The sequence below is a fragment of the Protomyctophum bolini genome (genome assembly GCF_963924005.1).
Source record: "Protomyctophum bolini genome assembly, chromosome: 20".
NCBI classification, from domain to species: domain Eukaryota; kingdom Metazoa; phylum Chordata; class Actinopteri; order Myctophiformes; family Myctophidae; genus Protomyctophum; species Protomyctophum bolini.
Window position 1 is genome coordinate 19,502,246 of NC_137881.1, and position 27,230 is coordinate 19,529,475.

The 27,230-nt window shown below is 36.6% G+C and overlaps 1 protein-coding gene across 1 annotated transcript; it reads left to right on the forward strand.

Annotated features, from left to right (window-relative positions):
- Positions 1-4,796: 4,796 nt before the first annotated feature.
- sat2a.1 (spermidine/spermine N1-acetyltransferase family member 2a, tandem duplicate 1) lies at positions 4,797-14,473 on the forward strand. The gene is made up of 6 exons (XM_080792907.1): positions 4,797-4,927; positions 5,359-5,410; positions 5,991-6,074; positions 8,250-8,351; positions 8,640-8,680; positions 9,305-14,473. Exons 1-6 carry the CDS (start codon positions 4,865-4,867, stop codon positions 9,470-9,472), a joined length of 510 nt encoding a protein of 169 aa, XP_080649033.1. The 5' UTR covers positions 4,797-4,864; the 3' UTR covers positions 9,473-14,473.
- The last annotated feature ends 12,757 nt before the right edge of the window (positions 14,474-27,230 follow it).

Here is a 27,230-nt window from a genome sequence, read left to right on the forward strand (position 1 = left end):
GAGGGAGATTAATATTACAGATAGTCTACTTATTTTGTTTTTTTCTATCAGTGTCGTTTGTTTAGATATTGATAATGTGGTGTTGACTGCTTTGTTATAGAAATACTCCTACTAGGCTCAGGGACCAATCAGAGATAGACTAAACAGGAAGCTTCCTGGGCGGGGAGGGGGGGGGGGGGGGACTTCTGAGTTATTTGCAGACACACCCTCAATGCATGCACAACAACATTATCAGATGGACCATGCAGACTAACCACAAAATCCCAAACAAACATGTTAAAAAGGCATGATGAATGCACTGCGACTCCAGAATGAGTAAACTACACCATCATCAATGGCTGGACTGTTGGTGAAGACGTAAATAAATAAGATAAAGGTAAGATAGAGCTTGGCCCCTATTAGCCGCAATTTGCAACTCTAGATTTTTTTACAATTGGCTGAATCTAGAGTTGCAATAACCTCCATTGACTTCCTATGCATGGTTTTGGTTTTGCATTGGTTTGTGACCTCCTGGTCTTAAATTACGTTAAACTCACCAACATTGCAGCTGTAGTCCAAGCTTGAATTATCCTCTTTCGATCTGGTGTCGCTTGTTTATCATAAAAGTCCCCATAAAAAAAGTTATGAGCTAATTTCTGTCCAAAATATTCCACAACTATTATTCCGAGCCGCCATCTTGGATTTTTTCAACGTGCCATAAAACAAGACGTGAGGGGGAGCGCTTGTTTAATATAATCTTACCTGCGCAGGTAAGACACCCAAAGAAGAGGCCGACACCCTAGGGAGGGAGGGACACTATTAAACAAGCGCTCCCCCTCACGTCTTGTTTTATGGCACGTTGAAAAAATCCAAGATGGCGGCTCGGAATAATAGTTGTGGAATATTTTGGACAGAAAGTAGCTCATAACTTTTTTTATGGGGACTTTTATGATAAACAAGCGACACCAGATCGAAAGAGGATAATTCAAGCTTGGACTACAGCTGCAATGTTGGTGAGTTTAACGTAATTTAAGACCAGGAGGTCACAAACCAATGCAAAACCAAAACCATGCATAGGAAGTCAATGGAGGTTATTGCAACTCTAGATTCAGCCAATTGTAAAAAAATCTAGAGTTGCAAATTGCGGCTAGGCCCCTATAGCTGTGGGGGAATTAATGCTGTTAATTGTAACAGCAGCAACAGCAGTAAGCATGAAACACCCTCCCTCGGATATGTACGGTAAGCGTAGGTAAGGATAATACAAAAAAAAGGAGAAAGAAAGAAAACATAGAAATCTGCATGTGGTCTGAGTTAAGGTTAACACATGTTCTATCAATTATAATATACAGTATCAATCAATGGTGAGTGAATATAATGCAAGTGAGTCTCTTAACACAGTTGTCTTTGATATACAACTGAACCAGGGTTCAGTAGTGTAAAACACAGTAGTAGCTGTGTACAAATGCATGTGCCTGGAAATAAGCAGGAGTCAGTAAACCAGTGTACAGGCTACACAGTACATAATAGAGGGTATGCGAGTGACATCATCATCAAACCAGGAAGTTATGCGGGAACGCCTACTGAGTGCCAAAAAATTACTTTCTGGCCTTGACAGCTCATATGTACATCCAAACAGATAAGTCCAATATGATTGCATTAAACGACGTTAAACTCACTTTGCCACTCGATTTGCCACTTGAGTTGCCATTCACTTTATCCATGCGCATACCCTCTATATGAGGATCAGGTTTGGATGTGGAGCCTGTGCTATACTGCCACAAATTACCATCCAAGTTTTATGTAGGGCAATGATGAGTCTGCAACTCTGCATCTCCATTCCCCACTAACACATCATGAGAGGAGGGGATGAGAGGAGTTTGTCACTTTGTCTGCTTCCTTTACTTTTACTTTATTTGTTTATTTGGACAGGACAATGCATATTAATGGACGTCAGTCACATGGACATAAATGCACCGGATATAGCACAGTTGCTAATTTCTATCCGCAGTCCTCACAGGAAACACACAACGGAAAAACAGACAGTAAAACAGTGGAATACATTTACATGACATTACATAGGGAACACAGCATAAAAAATAAATACACCTAAAATAATCATAAATGTTTGCAGCTTTGGTTTTCAAGCAACCACTTTTTCAGATTGTATTTTAAAGAGGGAAATGTAGCACAATCCCTTGCAGAGGAAGGCCATTCCATGCTACACAACCCTGTACTGAGAGGACATTTTGGCCGAATGTTGTTTGCCGGTGCGGCACTTCGCAGTCTCCTCGAGTTGTTGCTCTGGTACTGATTCCCCTATCGGGCTTTCGCTTAATTAATTCACTTAGGGGGGGGGGGGGGGCACAGGCCATGTAGTGTCTTGTATATGACCCCGACCTGTCCACTGAACTGTACTCCAAACTGTACCAGCTTGTTTAGTTTGTTGACACCCTTCCCTTCCTGAAAAATAAACTGATGCATACATTCAGGAACTGGATTTTCTTCACAATTATGAACTCGAATGCATTTTTCCATAAACAAATGTAATACATTAAATAAATCAATAAAGATTATTACCTGTATAAGTAATGTTCAAACAAACATTTGAGTGCGTTAACTGCAAGTAAATAGAACAATAATAGTTATTGTTGTTAGGGGTGGAATCAAGTGACTTAAAACGTTCCAGTCTTCCAGATTACAGTTTTAATGCTCTGACACATGGAAAGCATAAATGACTCTTATATGTGTCAGGGCCTACACTGCAGTAAACTGAAGCAGCATTTAAAGGGATTCAAAAAAATCCAGTTTGATTGTTTAGCCAGTACAAACTACAAAGCACATTGAAATGTTTTGGTGAAGCATAGTTTCTTAAGTGAAGCAGTTCGAGTTTTTCCAAGTTAACATTCAAAATGCTGACATTCAGGATTAGGGCCTATAGGCTACATTTATTTTCCCCTTGGATTTCTTCTTTCTGTGTTTCCATTTGTAGACATGAAACTCAGCCTTATGTAACTACTGCCCTGCTCATTGGCATTGAGTTGGGTTCGCACTACATACTGTATGCTGTGTGTAGTTATGTGTACACAGTAAATTCACCCTCCATTTGGGCCCATATTTCTACTCTCAGGGTTCAACACTGAGAATTTTATGGTGTTTTCCGAATTAATATTTCTTGATCATCCTGCCCACGGGAAGATGACGAATGCTGAAGCTCCCCCCTTTCTCTTACTCACTACATTTTATTCTTGCTGATGCTAATACACAGTACTTTCTACCTCCAGGTGCCGTTGAGTCCTCAATGTGCACCATAAAGTTGTCTGGGGCCTGTATGCGCGCGTCATCACCAGCGCTGGTTGTGGAGGCTGATGAGAACAGCAGTAAGGCTCTGCTCTCTGCCTGTGAACAGTGAATGAAAGGACCCATTAGTCAGGAGCCGCGCCACCTTACTGGCTGGACATAGAAGCTATTAATAGGCATGTTGCCTTTCCCTCTTCAGGGAAAAGCTGGCTACAGAGGCCTTGGAGCCAGCCTGGCAAAATAATCCCCCAACTCTCCTCATTTCCTCCACGCCCTTACAGTGAACAGAATCGCCATGTTTATTTTTAGCCCAAAGCAACGACTTTCTCCTATTTAAAGTGTTACTAGTTAAGCAACTTTACTTTGACACTGTATTGAAGCTTAACCAGGCAAAACTTACATTCCACTAGTGGAACATTTTGGGAGTTCTATTAGGTCAACATTTTATTTATTAGTGGCTATAATTAAGACATTGTGTCAGCTTGATTATGACAAAGCTTTGGTTTGATTTAAAAATGAGCTTGATTGCAAGGGTAAGCAACATTATAGTTTAACATCCTTTTCTTGGTATCGTTTCCACACCACAGCAAAATACACCAAATATAGGCTACAACAATACAACAAACAAATACAATAATGCAGCAATGCTCATTCTAAGTTTTGGTTTGACATTTCCACATTAACCTAACCCACTTCTATAATGCAATATGTGTACCTAAATAAAGACTTGATTGATTTATTGATTGATTGATTGATTGATTGATTAATTCATTCCTTGATCAATCACCTATCCCATCAACATTACTTGTCTCAACAGTTTGAAGCGGCTTAAGCATAGATGTTGAGTTTCATGCCTTTGTGAAATAGTGCAAATGCATGAGATCATTCCCATATCACATGGTCATGCATGCTGTTAGAATAGCTGCAATTCTCTCTCTCTCTCTCTCACACACACACACACACACACACACACACACACACACACACACACACACACACACACACACACACACAAAACTTTGTCCATCACTTAGGAATTAGGAAACCTGTTTTTGCTGAATGCTCCTGTATGCCTTGTATTTAGTATTTATTTGCAGTGCACTGTTGTCAGGTATGACTCAGGTTATATGTATACAAGTAACTAGGCTAGTCATAAACTGTAATGCAAACTAATATTAAAGTAAACTAAACATAGAACTGATACATTTGCATGGGGTAAAAAAAACACAAATTCTGAATTGGAAACAGTAAAAGAGGAAGCAGACAGTGGTTTAATAATGTGGTTTGCACACACAAAAAAGGTTGGCGTGTTGCAAATAACAAATCAGTAGTGTTTCAGGGTATAAAATATGGCCCTAAATTTCAAGGCATTTCCCACGGTCGCCACTTTCTGGGGGGGCGCTGTTAGCCAAGTTATCGACAACAACGCTGTTTGGCCGAGGCGAGAGGCCGTACATTATGATCAGGAGTAGACAGGTTATGATGTAATGCGCGTGTGCAATCTCTGCTCTCCTCCTCTCCTCTCCCTCTTGTGAGTGGGAACATCGTAGGCTACTACTGTACCTGACAAATTGACAATTTGCACAATATGGATTTTTCTATTCGTGCCGCAAACCTGGAAGACTGCAAAGACATTGCACGGATGATTTTGGTGAGCTGGCAGTGGCACGTGCGCACGTTTCCCCCGTGGCGGCTCCGCACGTGTTTGTGATGATAAATAAATATAGATTAAATAATACATACATACATAGCCAGTCTATGTTGACTGAGGCGAGTCAGTATCCGTATAGGCTAAGCCCCGTATAGGCTAAGCCTATCCGTATAGGCTAAGCCTTACTGACTCACGTCAGTCAAACATTGCACATGCAAATCGATTAAGGCGGTTGATGATTGACAGAAGAAACCTATTATTTAATGGAACAGTAGCCTATACTGCACTATAGTTTGACGTAGCAACAACCATAAACCATGGTGGTGGGCTGTATAAACGTGGCTTTCTTTTCTTATTAAGGGTGACTGCTGGTTTGTGTGGAATTCTCTTGTTGTTAAAAACTGATGCATGTAGCCTATGTGTCCCTGTAGGAATTGGCTGAATACGAGAAAGTCCCAGATCAAGTAAAAGTCACACAGAGAGGTAGGCCTACAGAACTACATTATTTAGGATTATGAGTGACAAAACAATCAGCTGCAATTTATTTTTGGTACTACTTGCACATATGCCCACCTGCTCCATTTCTCATGTTTGAAGTTGTTTGACTTTCATATACCCATGATTCTCCTTGGCATCCAAAAACTAGCTGGTTTGTAAGCTAGATTAATTTAAAAGGAGACAAAACACCACAGTGCTATGATGAGAGAGCTGACTCTGAACATTATAATGCAGGCCTGTCAGGCTTAGCATGCACACATCCAGAATACATTAAATGCCCTTGAAATAATGGTTTATTATTTGCTGATATAGTGATTACAGAAAATCAACACAGAAAAGTCGCACACGGAGGACAGATTCAAATAAATCACTGAATAGACTACCCTAGAATATGGTTTATGATTACAATGAATATACAACTATCACTCTTCACTATTCTGCCCACAGTGCCCAGTGAAAATTATGTCAATTATACAATACAACATATATTCTCATTTGTATAATACTTCACTTGTCATCCAAAATGAGACCTTATTGAGAACAATGATTTCTGTTCTGTGTGCAGACTTGGAGCAGGATGGCTTTTCCAAGAACCCCTTCTTCCATGGCATCATCGCAGAGGTACCGGAGCAGCACAGGACCAAAGATGGTGAGGGAAGACCACTACTCACTCTGTGCTCATCATGTCATCATTATTTTTACGGTACCTGCCTATGACACACGTGTGAGTCAGAGGACTCGCGAGAATTTCAAGAAACCCTGTGTGAGGCTGCAAGTTATACTGTAGGCCAAAATGTGAAGCGGCCTGTTGTAGCACCGCCATGAGGCCGATTTGAAAGATTTGGGGTGGAGGTATACTTTATTTGCCTACTGGGAGTATGCATGTTGTGCAAAGTTTCAGGTCCAGATGTGCCTGAACAGACAGACGGGAGGACGGACAAACGGACAGGGGAAAACACATACATCTCCGGCCGTCAGGCGTTCGGCCTGGCGGAGATATCAAACAAATATAGCATGTGTGATTGCGATTGACAATCTCTACAGTTTCCGCTATCATCTCTCCCCACATTGCATGCTTGTTAATGGTAAAGTACATTTATCCTTTGATTTGGCAACAACAATCTTTAGGAATTGCGAGAATTAACCACATGAACCCATTTGTCCCCCCTGGGCATGTCATAATAGACAACGTTCTGTGAATATAGGCAAAATAAATTGTCAAAAATTGCTTTTGCAACTTTGTGAGCCTGTAGATCTCAACGAGATGAAAACTGAATACGTAAATATATGCAAATCCAACAATAACCACATTATAAAAACACTTAACAACACTCCTCTGAAACAGGTTGATGACTACAAGTATTTGGGTTCATATATATCTTCTTCCCAAAAGGCCTGCAATGACATGCATAAGATCTGGTCATCCCTTAGTAAAGATATTTAGGACGACCGTTGAGCCGATTCTACTCTATGGCTCAGAGACGGAAACTTTCAAAGAAATTAGATAAACGGTTGGATGGCACTTACCCGCCTTCTAATGAGAGCTCAAAATCTCTCTTGGAAGAGCCACCCATCGACAAATCTAATATACGGCAACGTTCCCCGTGTTTCTTCACTGGTCTAATCCAGAAGAACACAGTTTGCCGGCCACTGCTAGAGAGCTGACAATGAGGTTATATCTTCCCTTCTTCTCTGGAGTCCTGCCTCAGGGCGGACCAGAGGTAGAAAACTGTCGTTCCCTGATGTCATCGCTAGAGACACATGCATCAGTAAGCAGGAACTGGGGATGGCAATGAAGGACCGGAAAGTCTGGCGTGGCATTGTGAAATCCATGATCTCGACCGCGGTCGAAAAATGATGATGATGAGATCGTCTATTTTCAATAGACGATAAAATCCACATTTTCTCAAAATAAATGAGTTTGGGCAACATCCATAGGGTTATGGTAGAGACACAGGGCACATATTAGGCCTATCACTCCTTACCCCTTATTCCTTAACTTATTTGCCATTTTTTACTATTTTGAAAAACATTAAAATAGTTCAAATAGCCGATCTACAAGCTCACAACGTGTCGATGTAGATTGGCTAGTTTTCAAAACTATTTTCAAATGTTTTTCAAAATAGTAAAAAATGGCTAATTAGTTTATGGATAAGGGGTAAGGGGTGGTGCAAGATAGTGGCCCATATATCTCAGTTTGTTACCTAACCACACAGTGCGGATCTGGCCCCTATCTCTCTCTTACCCTTGCATAACAACGTTGACACATCTTATTTTCATGAGACTACAATAATGAGAACATTACAATTCCCCCTGCTGGCCTCTACTGACTTTTTCTTCCATGACACAGCCATTTTTCCATAGTTACAACACACTTTCCTCATGCATCTGGTCCATACTTGTGTGTGTGTGTGTGTGTGTGTGTGTGTGTGTGTGTGTGTGTGTGTGTGTGTGTGTGTGTGTGTGTGTGTGTCTGTCGCACAGTGCGTCTGTGTGTGCCTTTTATGTAAATAAAGAACAATAGGCAATTGAGAATCATTTTACAATGAAGAATTGACACAATGAGACACATGCAAGTCACAGACTGAACATTCCCATGCAAATTTCTATAGCAGAGCAGAGCAATTTATAATTATAAAATAGGCTATAGATACAGCTTTGACGGTTTCAATATAAAAACAACCTAGCACTAGCATCGGCAAAGAACCTAGCACTTGCATGCCGGAAAAAATAAGCAGATTTGACTGCATAATGAATCAATTTGTACCACTAAGCCCTGGACACAGTGGACAAGGGATTCATATTTGTGTCTGTCTGCTTTCAGGTCATACCAAGATAGGCTACGCACTTTATTTCTATACCTACAGCTCATGGAAGGGCAGAGCTGTCTACATGGAGGACTTGTATGTGATGCCTGAATTCAGAGGTACAGTGAGCAACGCTATACTGTATACTCCATTGAACGGGGGGGACGACACCTAGGAGTCTATAGCCTAACTTGACGCATAGTAACACATTGCGAGATTGTAAATAGGAACAGAATGTTTTCCTAATCGGCCATGCCCAGCTAGGGTTTAATTGATTTATGAGATGTGTGGTAGTATGGAAGAATGTAGTTATTGATATGTAACCTCTCAAACAATTCTAACTTTTACAGCAATTGATGGACATCTCTGTATACAGCTCTTGTAATATATGTTATATTATCTTCCAGGAAAAAGTATTGGGAAGGCATTGATGAGCAAGGTTGCACAGGTGAGATTTGCTCTCCATGAGAATGAAGAAATGATTGCAAATAAAAAAGGCAATATGTGTATTATATACATTTGTTATAAGATATCATTTTATTGACATGTTTGGCACACTTGATATGATAAATACAGTACAGTATACAATACTGTTTATTTTGCCTACCAGTACCAAATTAAACTAAGAACAGGTTAGAATTGCAGTCATTAATTAAAATAGAACATGCTACACAAGGGACATTGTGTGTACATAAAACATACTTTGATAGAGAAGTAGCAATCAAGAGATTATCTAAACAAAAAAATAAGTTAGGAGTATTCTGAGTTATTACATGCTTAGTCAAACACATAATACATAATGTACACTCATAACTAAGTACATTATATCCTATTGGCCTACTGTATAGGTTAATACATACACAGATCCTCATTCAGTTTGTCTAACTTACAAACACAAATATGGAAAAAGGAATAGGCCTATTAAATATGAGCGCAAACGAGAACCTCGTCAAAATCCACACTCTCCAGAAACCAGCGCACCTTTGATGCTTTCAATATCCTTTTAATGTTTGTCATTTGCCCTCCCATGTCTTGACAATGTGTATTTTGTTTTACCCAACTGGTTGTGCAGCTGGGAATGGCCGCGGGGTGCAACCAGCTCAACTTCACGGTACTTGACTGGAACAAACCATCGATGGATTTCTACCTCAGCCAGGGCTGCTTCGATGTAACGTCTGAAATGGGCTATCACTGCATGCGCTGTGAGGGAGAAGCTCTGGAGCACCTGGCCCAACCCTAACCCAACCCCCGGTGCCGTGACCTATCACAAACACAGAGGTCAACCTATACACATTGCAGGGATCGAGAAGCACTCAGTGGTGTCATTAGCTTCCTTGTTTTTACCTCACACAGCGTTTTACTGCATTATTCTACAGTATGATGCTAAACAATAGAAATGATCATACAGTAACAAACCATTATATATCAAAACAAGCCAACTTTGCCCCGCCCCTTGTCTATTACAAAATTAGCTTGCACCCAACAGACTACGGCAGGAAAAAAGGAGACAAACGACTTACCTTTTGATGCACTTTTAATATTACGCCACCTGAAGTGGAGGGTAGTTTCAAATTTAAATATATTCTAACAATTTGTTATTTAGTTTAGTTACTTTGTCCTTTGCAAGGACAAGCATTGTTACGTACGGCTGTTCAGCCAAAACACAACCAGAAGTAATCTTGCTCAGGAAAAACTGCCATAATACAGTAGGAGGAATGCATGGGTATCCAAGGGGGTGAGCAGATTTAGATGCTTAAAAGGCCTTGCAAACGTGAAGCGAGGAGGCAGGCGTTGTTGCCTGGATCAACACAGGTCTCCTCCAGGTCTGTTGAGGGGCGCAACAACGCAAGCGTAATAAAAAAGCTAAACCGAATCCAGGTCTGGTGAGTCGCGGGCGTGTGCACGAAACGAGCACGCGCATTACAAATTCATGGGACCGCACTCACGTAAATACGCCTGCGTTGTCGCACCGCGACTTCTCCTAGCAAAAACACAGGTCTCATTGAAAATGAACTATAGGCTCATTTTATCGCTCCCCGTTTGCAAGGCCCTTTAGAAAGGAGGAGGGGAAAATGGCCAACACGTGCACATATTGGTTGGTAACATTATGTCTCAATGAAGCCTTCATATGCATTATGCTAGTCATACTATGCCACAATATTTCACTGTTTTGGTGCTGCTGCTCAAAAGTGTTGTGGACGATTAACTCAGGTTTTGCGTGTTAAATGATAATGACACGTTTATGACGTTTATGTTTATATCTATAATACAGCTGTGTTGCTCAGCTGGTTGGTCAACATGAATCGTGAGAAGACGGCAAGTTTAAGTTTGACACGGTTACACTCAAGATAAATCTATTCATACCAAACCTTACTGTATATCTATCAATAAGGCTGGAAGACAAACTTATTCTAATATTCGTATTGGTTGGGGGTTGGGGATTATTATTATCAAATTAGTACTAGTAACCATGTATGTCCAAAAGCGTAATAATACTTTTTATTGATTTAATATTTATAAAACCCACAGACACACTTAACCACTTTTACTTTAAAAAAGAAAATATCTACAAGCGGTGTCGCATTGCGACACATTGTGAGCTTGTAGATTGGCCAGTTTAGCTAATTTAGTGTGCACGAAGAAGTAGGGCATTCATCATTTACAAAAACACAAAGTTTGAATATGGAGATACAAGGTTTATGTCAGAAAGGGACGATAAGGTTGTATCAATAACATTTGCTTCATGATTGCAGTGTGATTTGGGTATTTGCATCAACAGGGATTGATTATGGAACATTCATCATGACATGTCATAGATTGCCAGCAGATGCTGAGGTCAGAGAAGGGTTTGCTGGGGGAAATCGTTGGTGTCGGTGGAAACCTTGTATGTCCAAAATAAGTAATTGTATTACTGCTATTTGCAGTAATAAAATTACTGCAAATAGCCGATCTGCGATCTCACAGTGAGCTTGTAGATCTGTAGTAGGTCATTAATTTAAGTTGAAGCATGGAGATGGAGATACCAGACAAGGTTTTTTCCCCGACAGCAAAAATGTTGAAATTAGTTTGACTATTCTTTACTTATTCTCTGCTTTGGGGCTCATATTGCTCACTCCGCTGTCACCACTAGTCCAGATAGGAAATGATTGCCTGTTCACCACTGCAACAAAAACATTCCCCATGGTATGAGTATAGTGGAAAGTTAATGAACCCTAGCTTCCCTATTCTACGGCCAACATAAAAAAAAATCAGATCTACAAGCTCGCAATGTGATTGATGTGTTGTAAAGCTTGCAGATCGCCTATTTTCGATGAAGAAATTTGGTATTGAGGGGAAATAGTAGCGATATTGCACAATTCAATTTTGTTAAAGTGTCAAATCACAACAAGTTGTCTCAAGACACTTTACATAAAACCAACAAAGATCCACACTGAGCAAGATATATTGCGACAGTGGTGAAGAAAAACTCCCCTTTAATAGAAAGAAAGATATAGGGAAAGAGTTGCAGCTCTAAGGATAATTGTATCAACTATTATTTTATTATTGATCCAATTCCTTAACCATTTTCAGATCAATTGGTCGCTTTGTTTTAAAATGTAATTTAAAGTTTTAGATTTATGTTGATTTCTTTCTCATTTCCTTGCTCCTGTGTCTTTACAGTACTTGACAAATGTCAACTTGGGGATCAATAATGTTCTTATCGTTCTTCTTCTAAATTAATCGGTTAGAGCAAATAATACAGTATTCGATTATTGTGCAATAATTAATTACATGACCAAGCTATTAAACTTCCATATAGTATTGTGTTTTGGCCCCTGTGAAATGTTATCCTCTAGTCTGGTCTATGGTAGAAGTTTTCAGACTTTGTCATGTCACAGACCCCCAAATTGACTTTAGGCCCTGGACCCCAAATTCAAATGATTACGTCCTAGCATCCTTGATATGAAATACATACAATGCAGTATGTTAATGTTTGTTTTGACTTGTTTTGTATTGAAATTAATTGTCTAAACATTCTTAATTGTACATCATAGATACTGAAACATATCGTTAGAATAGTCACTTTTTCGTGTTGTAATGATTAAAGTGACATTAAGCTACTCCTCATTTGGCAAGGGGACCCTAAATTGAGCTTGATTTAGACATTGAGTACCCTTTAGTATCCTACAACAGACTGACCACTCAGTCACACTAGGAGTAGTCTCCCAAGACAGACTGTTGACTCACAGAGGGTGCTGTTTTTCCTTTGTCTTTGCCAATGGGTTCCCAGATTTCACCAGGAGGAACAGGCTTCTCTACCTTTAAGTTAAATGTGATCTCTCAGTTGATATAACTTTCATTGTGTATACATTATTATCAATAGTGTAGTACAGTGTAAACAGGCTGGGAAGGCAGGTTTTATTTTGTTTCTTGTGTTGAAGTTCACCACAAAACATTTGTTTATGAGACTGGAATCCAGAACATGAAACCCCAAATACTAAAAGCGTGTCTCATGCTGAAATATGTAAGAACAACATGTCTAATGTAATACAGTAGTCAAACACATGTACAACAACGGTACCTGTAATTCAAACACGGGGTTTGTCCCATAATCATTTAAAGATAAATTGTATATCTTTTTCTGGGCAATGTCATTCAGTATTGCTGACGCTGGATTAGAAATTGTGTGGGTTTCATTTGTTTTGTAATTTATTTGACTATTTACTATTCCTTTATCTAAAGGGACACTATCACACGTTTCAACATTTCTTAATTGTTGTAGGTTTAATGATTAGCAGCCATGAAACTGAGCAGTCTTCTGTCAGAAACGCTGCCCAAACTGTTCTGAATCTGAACACCACTGGGGTAAAATCACTGAAAGTGAAAACTACAACCCTTCATTTGATATTATTTTTGTTCACTGTGTTTATGGCAAAAAAAAATAGGTCTTGATCCAGAAAATGTGAATCAGGTTGATAATTAATGTGGCCATCGATTAGGCATAACAGGATGATGTTTGTCCCTGAAATGCATCATGGGAATTGTAGGCACACAGAAAGGTGGCGATTTCTCTTTCTGTCTAAATCGATTGTATATAGATGTTTCTGTAGATTATAACAATCAACACTTTAGATGCAAAACCGTCATAGTGGAATTTAGATTAACCTTATAGTTGACAACTGATGCATAAGGGTTGTATTCGATGTTTACTGTATGTATGTATCTATCTACTGTAACTTTTATTGTTTCAGTTCATGCGATGTGCAATAATATTTCCAATAGCAATTGCAGTAGGCTAGTTGGTTGCATTACATCCATAGAGACCCCTGGAGAAACTTTGTACACCATTTCATCACATAATAAAGTCCCCGTGTCAGCAGTAAAGTAGGGCCTAACAGAATGTGTAGGCATTAATATAGTCTACACTTTATATGAGGACTAAAATGTCCTCATATAATGCCAGCCCCAATTAGTATAAATCATTAAATCAAGAAATTAGATCTCAAAGTATCCTGAAGAAAAGCATTATACAAAAGTAACAAATGTAGTGCATTCTCCCTCTTGCCAAAGTACTGTACATTTAGTTTAAGCAATGCCACTATGCCAGTAACTTTAATCTGAGAGCAACCCAACAACTACCTATAATGAAGTTTATATACTATATGAAATTATGTATGTATAAGTATTGTGTCTATGTTAATGTCTAATGTCACTGTCAACAACAGTGTTTACTGTCAGTAATGGTCTTTCTTAGACTAAAGAGTGATAATGTTGTATAGCACAAACATTGTCCATTGTAAAACTGTTATCAGTCAATATTGGGCAATACACCATTTACAATCGTAGTCCTAGATAAAGTTAACAAGATACTGTTTTTTCCCAGTGTTTCCCATTTCCCATTTTTCACAAAAGTAATTTGATGTAACCCAAGTGGCCCACCTTGCCTTAATCAGGGTGTGCTGCTAAAGCTTTGAGTAGCCTGCCATGATTAGATCCTTCTGTCATGCAAAAATATGCTTTTTAATGCTTTGGGTCAGGTTACATTACAGGTGCCAAAACAAGGGTTGCCTATACATTACAAGGCACTTAAGACATTGGCTTCTTCTATTTTTTCCTCTCTTATTTTATTACTTTGTTGCTGTCACCCATTGTTGAAAACTGACAATGTGTTGCACTTTGAATTCTAACGTTGTGTTCAGTTGACATTGAATTGTTGAAGAACAAAGCTTAGGCCCACATTCGAATAAAATGTGCTGTTTGAGATTGTTTGTGATTTGTGTATCCTCTCACTCTGAAAACAGTGATGACTGCACAGCTGCCAGTAGATTTGCAGGGCTGTATTATGAAATGACAAATGACTATGCCACCCTCACAAATGGGAGTGAGGGATCCTACAAACACATTAACCATAGTGTTAGTATGCTGGTCAATGTAACTGAACAAGAACAAGGCAAGGTTCCTCAAAGGTACCGGTTCAGATTCAGAATGAACAGAAAGAACCAGAGGCTGTCTGATGTAGAAAAATATATTCAGAATGCAAGTTAAAATACAGAAGGGAAGATGGGTTATTGTCTCCATCAGGCCGAAGGGGGTATGTTTTGCACTCTCACGTCCGTGTGCGTGTGTGTCCGTCCTTCCTTCCGTCCGTCCGTTACCAGCTAATCTCCGGCACCGTTGGCCCGATCCATGCCAAACTTTGCACACACATTCCCTGGATGCCAACGATGAACCAAATATTAGATTACTCGTACACATTTTATCCATACATCACACAATTCGGTATACACTATCTCTATAGTCATGTGATCAACACGGATCTGCACCATTTCCCATCTTTCATTCTGATTGGCAAGATTGGCTTCCAAAGTTCACAAACACAGTGTGCAATTTATAGCACGCCGTTTTTCATCATTTTTGAGGATTTGAAAAAAAAAACAAAAAACGATGGGTTATAGCCCATGTTTTTTTTAATTTTGAAAAAAAAGTTATCCTCGTTTCTCATCAACCAAATGGACCCTTACAGGTCCAACACTGGTTATCGAAGCGTGCACACACACACACACACACACACACACACACACACACTGTTGAAATGTAAAATTTACATTTCAACGAAAGGACCTGTAAATGACAACACAAAAACTAAGGCACTGGTGTCGTACTTCTGGTTTACCGGAACGGGGTGCAACTCCCTGCAGTGCCCTGCTCAATTTGTTGTATTTACATGGTTCATTGGTCCATGGCATTGCAATTTCCGCAATTTGCAATTTCCGCAATTTCCGTAATTTCCGCAATTTCCGCAATTTCCACAATTTCCACAATTACCATTTCCGCAATTTCCGCAATTCCGCAATTTGACAAAAACGATGGGTTATAGCCCATGTTTTTTGAAATTTTGAAAAAAAAAGTTATCCTCGTTTCTCATCATTTTGGACCATGTCCATGTCAAATGTCAAATTATAGTTCAAAGACACCAAGAAGATAGTCTGTGATTACAATATCAATTTAAAATGTATTACCCATTTCTTGTTTCCTGTTTTCCACTTCATGATAAATGCTTTTATGTGATGTATTCCCATGCTTTTGTTCTTGCTTAATGTAAGTCGCTCTGGATTAAGAGCGTCTGCTAAATGCCTAAATTGTAAAATTGTAAATTGTCCCCTTGCGCGCAGGGTCCGGCCCATTCCTCTCTGTTATGTCATATGACGAGCATTTAACTTTTAATATCACAATTATTGTAGCTAATCTTTAACTGAATCTGGAAGTATTCCTTTATTAAATGATTCTTCATAGTCTGGAATTGTAACTGATAAATTTTCTTTTGTGACTTTCGCCTTTATTTTATATGGAGGGACAGTCAGTGGTGTAAACTTTATTTATATAGCACATTTCATACATAAAATGCAACTCTGTCACATTCTGTCTCTCCCTCAGTCTCCACACTGGCCTCCCATATCCCATTCCAGCACACCCAGTTCCATTTACACACCTGTCAACTACCTAATCAGCCCAGCAGTGAACACTTCTCCAATCAACCTGCTCACTATAAAACTGGACTCAGTACAAACACTCATTGTCAGTTCATAACCTGTGTCACAGATGTCCTGCCTGTTCATGTGTTGACTTTGATGTCATTCTGATTCATGCCTGATTCCTACCTGCATTCCCCTGTGTAAGATATCTCGTAATTCTTTATTAAATACTTTATTATTATACTCTAGTTTGTTGTGACTTTGCTCCTGGGTTCAACTCTGTCTGCATCCTTGACAACTAAAGTACTTCACATATTAAACTTTATTTATATAGCACATGTCATACATAAAATGCAACTCAAAGTACTTCACATGAAAATAAAATAAAAAATAACAAGCAGCGGAATGCCAGAAACAAAAAGTAGGTCAATCTACAATTAGCAAATAAAAATAGCAATACAAAACTAAAACATTAAAAATGGTAAGGAAATTTGTATTGGATAATACATTTTAAATTGATATTATTAGATATTCAACTTTATTGACATTTATAATTAAATTGGTGTCTTTACACTGTAGAATCCATTGTTGTTTGTTTCTGTTGCTTAACTCTGTTGCTTTAACTACATATAAGTGTCTATTTGTTTGTCTCTAAATGTTTTGATGAATTGAACAATGCCCTTTGTTCAATTCATGCCATACTATAGCACGCCGTTTTTCATCAATTTTGAGGATTTGAAGAAAATTCAAAATTTCAAAAAACATGGGTTATAGCCCATTGTTTTTTGAATTTTTGAAAAAAATGTTATCCTCATTTTTCATCATTTTTGAACATGGGCTATAGCCCCTACCGTACGGCATACTATAGCACGCCGTTTTTCATCATTTTTGAGGATTTGAAGAAAATTCAAAATTTCAAAAAACATGGGTTATAGCCCATCGTTTTTTGAATTTTTGAAAAAATGTTATCCTCATTTTTCATCATTTTTGAACATGGGCTATAGCCCCTACCGTATGGCATACTATAGCACGCCGTTTTTCATCAATTTTGAGGATTTGAAGAAAATTCAAAATTTCAAAAAACATGGGTTATAGCCCATCGTTTTTTGAATTTTTGAAAAAAATGTTATCCTCATTTTTCATCATTTTTGAACATGGGCTATAGCCCCTACCGTACGACATACTATAGCACGCCATTTTTCATCATTTTTGAGGATTTGAAGAAAATTCAAAATTTCAAAAAACATGGGTTATAGCCCATTGTTTTTTGAATTTTTGAAAAAAATGTTATCCTCATTTTTCATCATTTTTGAACATGGGCTATAGCCCCTACCGTACGGCATACTATAGCACGCCGTTTTTCATCATTTTTGAGGATTTGAAGAAAATTCAAAATTTCAAAAAACATGGGTTATAGCCCATCGTTTTTTGAATTTTTGAAAAAATGTTATCCTCATTTTTCATCATTTTTGAACATGGGCTATAGCCCCTACCGTATGGCATACTATAGCACGCCGTTTTTCATCATTTTTGAGGATTTGAAGAAAATTCAAAATTTCAAAAAACATGGGTTATAGCCCATCGTTTTTTGAATTTTTGAAAAAAATGTTATCCTCATTTTTCATCATTTTTGAACATGGGCTATAGCCCCTACCGTACGGCATACTATAGCACGCCGTTTTTCATCATTTTTGAGGATTTGAAGAAAATTCAAAATTTCAAAAAACATGGGTTATAGCCCATTGTTTTTTGAATTTTTGAAAAAAATGTTATCCTCATTTTTCATCATTTTTGAACATGGGCTATAGCCCCTACCGTACGGCATACTATAGCACGCCGTTTTTCATCATTTTTGAGGATTTGAAGAAAATTCAAAATTTCAAAAAACATGGGTTATAGGCCATCGTTTTTTGAATTTTTGAAAAAAATGTTATCCTCATTTTTCATCATTTTTGAACATGGGCTATAGCCCCTACCGTACGGCATACTATAGCACGCCGTTTTTCATCATTTTTGAGGATTTGAAGAAAATTCAAAATTTCAAAAAACATGGGTTATAGCCCATTGTTTTTTGAATTTTTGAAAAAAATGTTATCCTCATTTTTCATCATTTTTGAACATGGGCTATAGCCCCTACCGTACGGCATACTATAGCACGCCGTTTTTCAACATTTTTGAGGATTTGAAGAAAATTCAAAATTAAAAAAAACATGGGTTATAGCCCATTGTTTTTTGAATTTTTGAAAAAAATGTTATCCTCATTTTTCATCATTTTTGAACATGGGCTATAGCCCCTACCGTACGGCATACTATAGCACGCCGTTTTTCATCATTTTTGAGGATTTGAAGAAAATTCAAAATTTCAAAAAACATGGGTTATAGCCCATTGTTTTTTGAATTTTTGAAAAAAATGTTATCCTCATTTTTCATCATTTTTGAACATGGGCTATAGCCCCTACCGTACGGCATACTATAGCACGCCGTTTTTCATCATTTTTGAGGATTTGAAGAAAATTCAAAATTTCAAAAAACATGGGTTATAGCCCATCGTTTTTTGAATTTTTGAAAAAATGTTATCCTCATTTTTCATCATTTTTGAACATGGGCTATAGCCCCTACCGTACGGCATACTATAGCACGCCGTTTTTCATCATTTTTGAGGATTTGAAGAAAATTCAAAATTTCAAAAAACATGGGTTATAGCCCATTGTTTTTTGAATTTTTGAAAAAAATGTTATCCTCATTTTTCATCATTTTTGAACATGGGCTATAGCCCCTACCGTACGGCATACTATAGCACGCCGTTTTTCATCATTTTTGAGGATTTGAAGAAAATTCAAAATTTCAAAAAACATGGGTTATAGCCCATTGTTTTTTGAATTTTTGAAAAAAATGTTATCCTCATTTTTCATCATTTTTGAACATGGGCTATAGCCCCTACCGTATGGCATACTATAGCACGCCGTTTTTCATCATTTTTGAGGATTTGAAGAAAATTCAAAATTTCAAAAAACATGGGTTATAGCCCATCGTTTTTTGAATTTTTGAAAAAAATGTTATCCTCATTTTTCATCATTTTTGAACATGGGCTATAGCCCCTACCGTACGGCATACTATAGCACGCCGTTTTTCATCATTTTTGAGGATTTGAAGAAAATTCAAAATTTCAAAAAACATGGGTTATAGCCCATTGTTTTTTGAATTTTTGAAAAAAATGTTATCCTCATTTTTCATCATTTTTGAACATGGGCTATAGCCCCTACCGTACGGCATACTATAGCACGCCGTTTTTCATCATTTTTGAGGATTTGAAGAAAATTCAAAATTTCAAAAAACATGGGTTATAGCCCATTGTTTTTTGAATTTTTGAAAAAAATGTTATCCTCATTTTTCATCATTTTTGAACATGGGCTATAGCCCCTACCGTACGGCATACTATAGCACGCCGTTTTTCATCATTTTTGAGGATTTGAAGAAAATTCAAAATTTCAAAAAACATGGGTTATAGCCCATCGTTTTTTGAATTTTTGAAAAAATGTTATCCTCATTTTTCATCATTTTTGAACATGGGCTATAGCCCCTACCGTACGGCATACTATAGCACGCCGTTTTTCATCATTTTTGAGGATTTGAAGAAAATTCAAAATTTCAAAAAACATGGGTTATAGCCCATTGTTTTTTGAATTTTTGAAAAAAATGTTATCCTCATTTTTCATCATTTTTGAACATGGGCTATAGCCCCTACCGTACGGCATACTATAGCACGCCGTTTTTCATCATTTTTGAGGATTTGAAGAAAATTCAAAATTTCAAAAAACATGGGTTATAGCCCATTGTTTTTTGAATTTTTGAAAAAAATGTTATCCTCATTTTTCATCATTTTTGAACATGGGCTATAGCCCCTACCGTATGGCATACTATAGCACGCCGTTTTTCATCATTTTTGAGGATTTGAAGAAAATTCAAAATTTCAAAAAACATGGGTTATAGCCCATCGTTTTTTGAATTTTTGAAAAAAATGTTATCCTCATTTTTCATCATTTTTGAACATGGGCTATAGCCCCTACCGTACGGCATACTATAGCACGCCGTTTTTCATCATTTTTGAGGATTTGAAGAAAATTCAAAATTTCAAAAAACATGGGTTATAGCCCATTGTTTTTTGAATTTTTGAAAAAAATGTTATCCTCATTTTTCATCATTTTTGAACATGGGCTATAGCCCCTACCGTACGGCATACTATAGCACGCCGTTTTTCATCATTTTTGAGGATTTGAAGAAAATTCAAAATTTCAAAAAACATGGGTTATAGGCCATCGTTTTTTGAATTTTTGAAAAAAATGTTATCCTCATTTTTCATCATTTTTGAACATGGGCTATAGCCCCTACCGTACGGCATACTATAGCACGCCGTTTTTCATCATTTTTGAGGATTTGAAGAAAATTCAAAATTTAAAAAAACATGGGTTATAGCCCATTGTTTTTTGAATTTTTGAAAAAAATGTTATCCTCATTTTTCATCATTTTTGAACATGGGCTATAGCCCCTACCGTACGGCATACTATAGCACGCCGTTTTTCATCAGTTTTGAGGATTTGAAGAAAATTCAAAATTTCAAAAAACATGGGTTATAGCCCATTGTTTTTTGAATTTTTGAAAAAAATGTTATCCTCATTTTTCATCATTTTTGAACATGGGCTATAGCCCCTACCGTACGGCATACTATAGCACGCCGTTTTTCATCATTTTTGAGGATTTGAAGAAAATTCAAAATTTCAAAAAACATGGGTTATAGCCCATCGTTTTTTGAATTTTTGAAAAAATGTTATCCTCATTTTTCATCATTTTTGAACATGGGCTATAGCCCCTACCGTATGGCATACTATAGCACGCCGTTTTTCATCATTTTTGAGGATTTGAAGAAAATTCAAAATTTCAAAAAACATGGGTTATAGCCCATCGTTTTTTGAATTTTTGAAAAAAATGTTATCCTCATTTTTCATCATTTTTGAACATGGGCTATAGCCCCTACCGTACGGCATACTATAGCACGCCGTTTTTCATCATTTTTGAGGATTTGAAGAAAATTCAAAATTTCAAAAAACATGGGTTATAGCCCATTGTTTTTTGAATTTTTGAAAAAAATGTTATCCTCATTTTTCATCATTTTTGAACATGGGCTATAGCCCCTACCGTACGGCATACTATAGCACGCCGTTTTTCATCATTTTTGAGGATTTGAAGAAAATTCAAAATTTCAAAAAACATGGGTTATAGGCCATCGTTTTTTGAATTTTTGAAAAAAATGTTATCCTCATTTTTCATCATTTTTGAACATGGGCTATAGCCCCTACCGTACGGCATACTATAGCACGCCGTTTTTCATCATTTTTGAGGATTTGAAGAAAATTCAAAATTTAAAAAAACATGGGTTATAGCCCATTGTTTTTTGAATTTTTGAAAAAAATGTTATCCTCATTTTTCATCATTTTTGAACATGGGCTATAGCCCCTACCGTACGGCATACTATAGCACGCCGTTTTTCATCATTTTTGAGGATTTGAAGAAAATTCAAAATTTCAAAAAACATGGGTTATAGCCCATCGTTTTTTGAATTTTTGAAAAAATGTTATCCTCATTTTTCATCATTTTTGAACATGGGCTATAGCCCCTACCGTATGGCATACTATAGCACGCCGTTTTTCATCATTTTTGAGGATTTGAAGAAAATTCAAAATTTCAAAAAACATGGGTTATAGCCCATCGTTTTTTTGAATTTTTGAAAAAAATGTTATCCTCATTTTTCATCATTTTTGAACATGGGCTATAGCCCCTACCGTACGGCATACTATAGCACGCCGTTTTTCATCATTTTTGAGGATTTGAAGAAAATTCAAAATTTCAAAAAACATGGGTTATAGCCCATTGTTTTTTGAATTTTTGAAAAAAATGTTATCCTCATTTTTCATCATTTTTGAACATGGGCTATAGCCCCTACCGTACGGCATACTATAGCACGCCGTTTTTCATCATTTTTGAGGATTTGAAGAAAATTCAAAATTTCAAAAAACATGGGTTATAGGCCATCGTTTTTTGAATTTTTGAAAAAAATGTTATCCTCATTTTTCATCATTTTTGAACATGGGCTATAGCCCCTACCGTACGGCATACTATAGCACGCCGTTTTTCATCATTTTTGAGGATTTGAAGAAAATTCAAAATTTCAAAAAACATGGGTTATAGCCCATTGTTTTTTGAATTTTTGAAAAAAATGTTATCCTCATTTTTCATCATTTTTGAACATGGGCTATAGCCCCTACCGTACGGCATACTATAGCACGCCGTTTTTCATCATTTTTGAGGATTTGAAGAAAATTAAAAATTTCAAAAAACATGGGTTATAGCCCATTGTTTTTTGAATTTTTGAAAAAAATGTTATCCTCATTTTTCATCATTTTTGAACATGGGCTATAGCCCCTACCGTACGGCATACTATAGCACGCCGTTTTTCATCATTTTTGAGGATTTGAAGAAAATTCAAAATTTCAAAAAACATGGGTTATAGCCCATTGTTTTTTGAATTTTTGAAAAAAATGTTATCCTCATTTTTCATCATTTTTGAACATGGGCTATAGCCCCTACCGTACGGCATACTATAGCACGCCGTTTTTCATCATTTTTGAGGATTTGAAGAAAATTCAAAATTTCAAAAAACATGGGTTATAGCCCATTGTTTTTTGAATTTTTGAAAAAAATGTTATCCTCATTTTTCATCATTTTTGAACATGGGCTATAGCCCCTACCGTACGGCATACTATAGCACGCCGTTTTTCATCATTTTTGAGGATTTGAAGAAAATTCAAAATTTCAAAAAACATGGGTTATAGGCCATCGTTTTTTGAATTTTTGAAAAAAATGTTATCCTCATTTTTCATCATTTTTGAACATGGGCTATAGCCCCTACCGTACGGCATACTATAGCACGCCGTTTTTCATCATTTTTGAGGATTTGAAGAAAATTCAAAATTTCAAAAAACATGGGTTATAGCCCATTGTTTTTTGAATTTTTGAAAAAAATGTTATCCTCATTTTTCATCATTTTTGAACATGGGCTATAGCCCCTACCGTACGGCATACTATAGCACGCCGTTTTTCATCATTTTTGAGGATTTGAAGAAAATTAAAAATTTCAAAAAACATGGGTTATAGCCCATCGTTTTTTGAATTTTTGAAAAAAATGTTATCCTCATTTTTCATCATTTTTGAACATGGGCTATAGCCCCTACCGTACGGCATACTATAGCACGCCGTTTTTCATCATTTTTGAGGATTTGAAGAAAATTCAAAATTTCAAAAAACATGGGTTATAGCCCATCGTTTTTTGAATTTTTGAAAAAAATGTTATCCTCATTTTTCATCATTTTTGAACATGGGCTATAGCCCCTACCGTACGGAATACTATAGCACGCCGTTTTTCATCATTTTTGAGGATTTGAAGAAAATTCAAAATTTCAAAAAACATGGGTTATAGCCCATTGTTTTTTTAATTTTTGAAAAAAATGTTATCCTCATTTTTCATCATTTTTGAACATGGGCTATAGCCCCTACCGTACGGCATACTATAGCACGCCGTTTTTCATCATTTTTGAGGATTTGAAGAAAATTAAAAATTTCAAAAAACATGGGTTATAGCCCATCGTTTTTTGAATTTTTGAAAAAAATGTTATCCTCATTTTTCATCATTTTTGAACATGGGCTATAGCCCCTACCGTACGGCATACTATAGCACGCCGTTTTTCATCATTTTTGAGGATTTGAAGAAAATTCAAAATTTCAAAAAACATGGGTTATAGCCCATTGTTTTTTGAATTTTTGAAAAAAATGTTATCCTCATTTTTCATCATTTTTGAACATGGGCTATAGCCCCTACCGTACGGCATACTATAGCACGCCGTTTTTCATCATTTTTGAGGATTTGAAGAAAATTCAAAATTTCAAAAAACATGGGTTATAGCCCATCGTTTTTTGAATTTTTGAAAAAAATGTTATCCTCATTTTTCATCATTTTTGAACATGGGCTATAGCCCCTACCGTACGGCATACTATAGCACGCCGTTTTTCATCCTTTTTGAGGATTTGAAGAAAATTCAAAATTTCAAAAAACATGGGTTATAGCCCATTGTTTTTTGAATTTTTGAAAAAAATGTTATCCTCATTTTTCATCATTTTTGAACATGGGCTATAGCCCCTACCGTACGGCATACTATAGCACGCCGTTTTTCATCATTTTTGAGGATTTGAAGAAAATTCAAAATTTCAAAAAACATGGGTTATAGCCCATCGTTTTTTGAATTTTTGAAAAAATGTTATCCTCATTTTTCATCATTTTTGAACATGGGCTATAGCCCCTACCGTACGGCATACTATAGCACGCCGTTTTTCATCATTTTTGAGGATTTGAAGAAAATTCAAAATTTCAAAAAACATGGGTTATAGCCCATCGTTTTTTGAATTTTTGAAAAAAATGTTATCCTCATTTTTCATCATTTTTGAACATGGGCTATAGCCCCTACCGTACGGCATACTATAGCACGCCGTTTTTCATCATTTTTGAGGATTTGAAGAAAATCCAAAATTTCAAAAAACATGGGTTATAGCCCATCGTTTTTTGAATTTTTGAAAAAAAAATTATCCTCATTTTTCATCATTTTTGAACATGGGCTATAGCCCCTACCGTACGGCATACTATAGCACGCCGTTTTTCATCATTTTTGAGGATTTGAAGAAAATTCAAAATTTCAAAAAACATGGGTTATAGCCCATTGTTTTTTGAATTTTTGAAAAAAAATTATCCTCATTTTTCATCATTTTTGAACATGGGCTATAGCCCCTACCGTACGGCATACTATAGCACGCCGTTTTTCATCATTTTTGAGGATTTGAAGAAAATTCAAAATTTCAAAAAACATGGGTTATAGCCCATTGTTTTTTGAATTTTTGAAAAAAATGTTATCCTCATTTTTCATCATTTTTGAACATGGGCTATAGCCCCTACCGTACGGCATACTATAGCACGCCGTTTTTCATCATTTTTGAGGATTTGAAGAAAATTCAAAATTTCAAAAAACATGGGTTATAGCCCATCGTTTTTTGAATTTTTGAAAAAAATGTTATCCTCATTTTTCATCATTTTTGAACATGGGCTATAGCCCCTACCGTACGGCATACTATAGCACGCCGTTTTTCATCATTTTTGAGGATTTGAAGAAAATTCAAAATTTCAAAAAACATGGGTTATAGCCCATTGTTTTTTGAATTTTTGAAAAAAATGTTATCCTCATTTTTCATCATTTTTGAACATGGGCTATAGCCCCTACCGTACGGCATACTATAGCACGCCGTTTTTCATCATTTTTGAGGATTTGAAGAAAATTCAAAATTTCAAAAAACATGGGTTATAGCCCATCGTTTTTTGAATTTTTGAAAAAATGTTATCCTCATTTTTCATCATTTTTGAACATGGGCTATAGCCCCTACCGTACGGCATACTATAGCACGCCGTTTTTCATCATTTTTGAGGATTTGAAGAAAATTCAAAATTTCAAAAAACATGGGTTATAGCCCATCGTTTTTTGAATTTTTGAAAAAAATGTTATCCTCATTTTTCATCATTTTTGAACATGGGCTATAGCCCCTACCGTACGGCATACTATAGCACGCCGTTTTTCATCATTTTTGAGGATTTGAAGAAAATCCAAAATTTCAAAAAACATGGGTTATAGCCCATCGTTTTTTGAATTTTTGAAAAAAAAATTATCCTCATTTTTCATCATTTTTGAACATGGGCTATAGCCCCTACCGTACGGCATACTATAGCACGCCGTTTTTCATCATTTTTGAGGATTTGAAGAAAATTCAAAATTTCAAAAAACATGGGTTATAGCCCATTGTTTTTTGAATTTTTGAAAAAAAATTATCCTCATTTTTCATCATTTTTGAACATGGGATATAGCCCCTACCGTACGGCATACTATAGCACGCCGTTTTTCATCATTTTTGAGGATTTGAAGAAAATTCAAAATTTCAAAAAACATGGGTTATAGCCCATTGTTTTTTGAATTTTTGAAAAAAATGTTATCCTCATTTTTCATCATTTTTGAACATGGGCTATAGCCCCTACCGTACGGCATACTATAGCACGCCGTTTTTCATCATTTTTGAGGATTTGAAGAAAATTCAAAATTTCAAAAAACATGGGTTATAGGCCATCGTTTTTTGAATTTTTGAAAAAAATGTTCTCATTTTTCATCATTTTTGAACATGGGCTATAGCCCCTACCGTACGGCATACTATAGCACGCCGTTTTTCATCATTTTTGAGGATTTGAAGAAAATTCAAAATTTAAAAAAACATGGGTTATAGCCCATTGTTTTTTGAATTTTTGAAAAAAATGTTATCCTCATTTTTCATCATTTTTGAACATGGGCTATAGCCCCTACCGTACGGCATACTATAGCACGCCGTTTTTCATCATTTTTGAGGATTTGAAGAAAATTCAAAATTTCAAAAAACATGGGTTATAGCCCATCGTTTTTTGAATTTTTGAAAAAATGTTATCCTCATTTTTCATCATTTTTGAACATGGGCTATAGCCCCTACCGTATGGCATACTATAGCACGCCGTTTTTCATCATTTTTGAGGATTTGAAGAAAATTCAAAATTTCAAAAAACATGGGTTATAGCCCATCGTTTTTTGAATTTTTGAAAAAAATGTTATCCTCATTTTTCATCATTTTTGAACATGGGCTATAGCCCCTACCGTACGGCATACTATAGCACGCCGTTTTTCATCATTTTTGAGGATTTGAAGAAAATTCAAAATTTCAAAAAACATGGGTTATAGCCCATTGTTTTTTGAATTTTTGAAAAAAATGTTATCCTCATTTTTCATCATTTTTGAACATGGGCTATAGCCCCTACCGTACGGCATACTATAGCACGCCGTTTTTCATCATTTTTGAGGATTTGAAGAAAATTCAAAATTT

Excerpts from the sequence above, each read along its gene's own strand:
- sat2a.1 (XM_080792907.1), top strand. The coding sequence starts at position 4,865 with ATGGATTTTTCTATTCGTGCCGCAAACCTGGAAGACTGCAAAGACATT. Across the intron at positions 5,411-5,990 it reads AGTAAAAGTCACACAGAGAG|ACTTGGAGCAGGATGGCTTT; the intron begins GTAGGCCTACAG and ends TTCTGTGTGCAG. Across the intron at positions 8,681-9,304 it reads TGATGAGCAAGGTTGCACAG|CTGGGAATGGCCGCGGGGTG; the intron begins GTGAGATTTGCT and ends CTGGTTGTGCAG.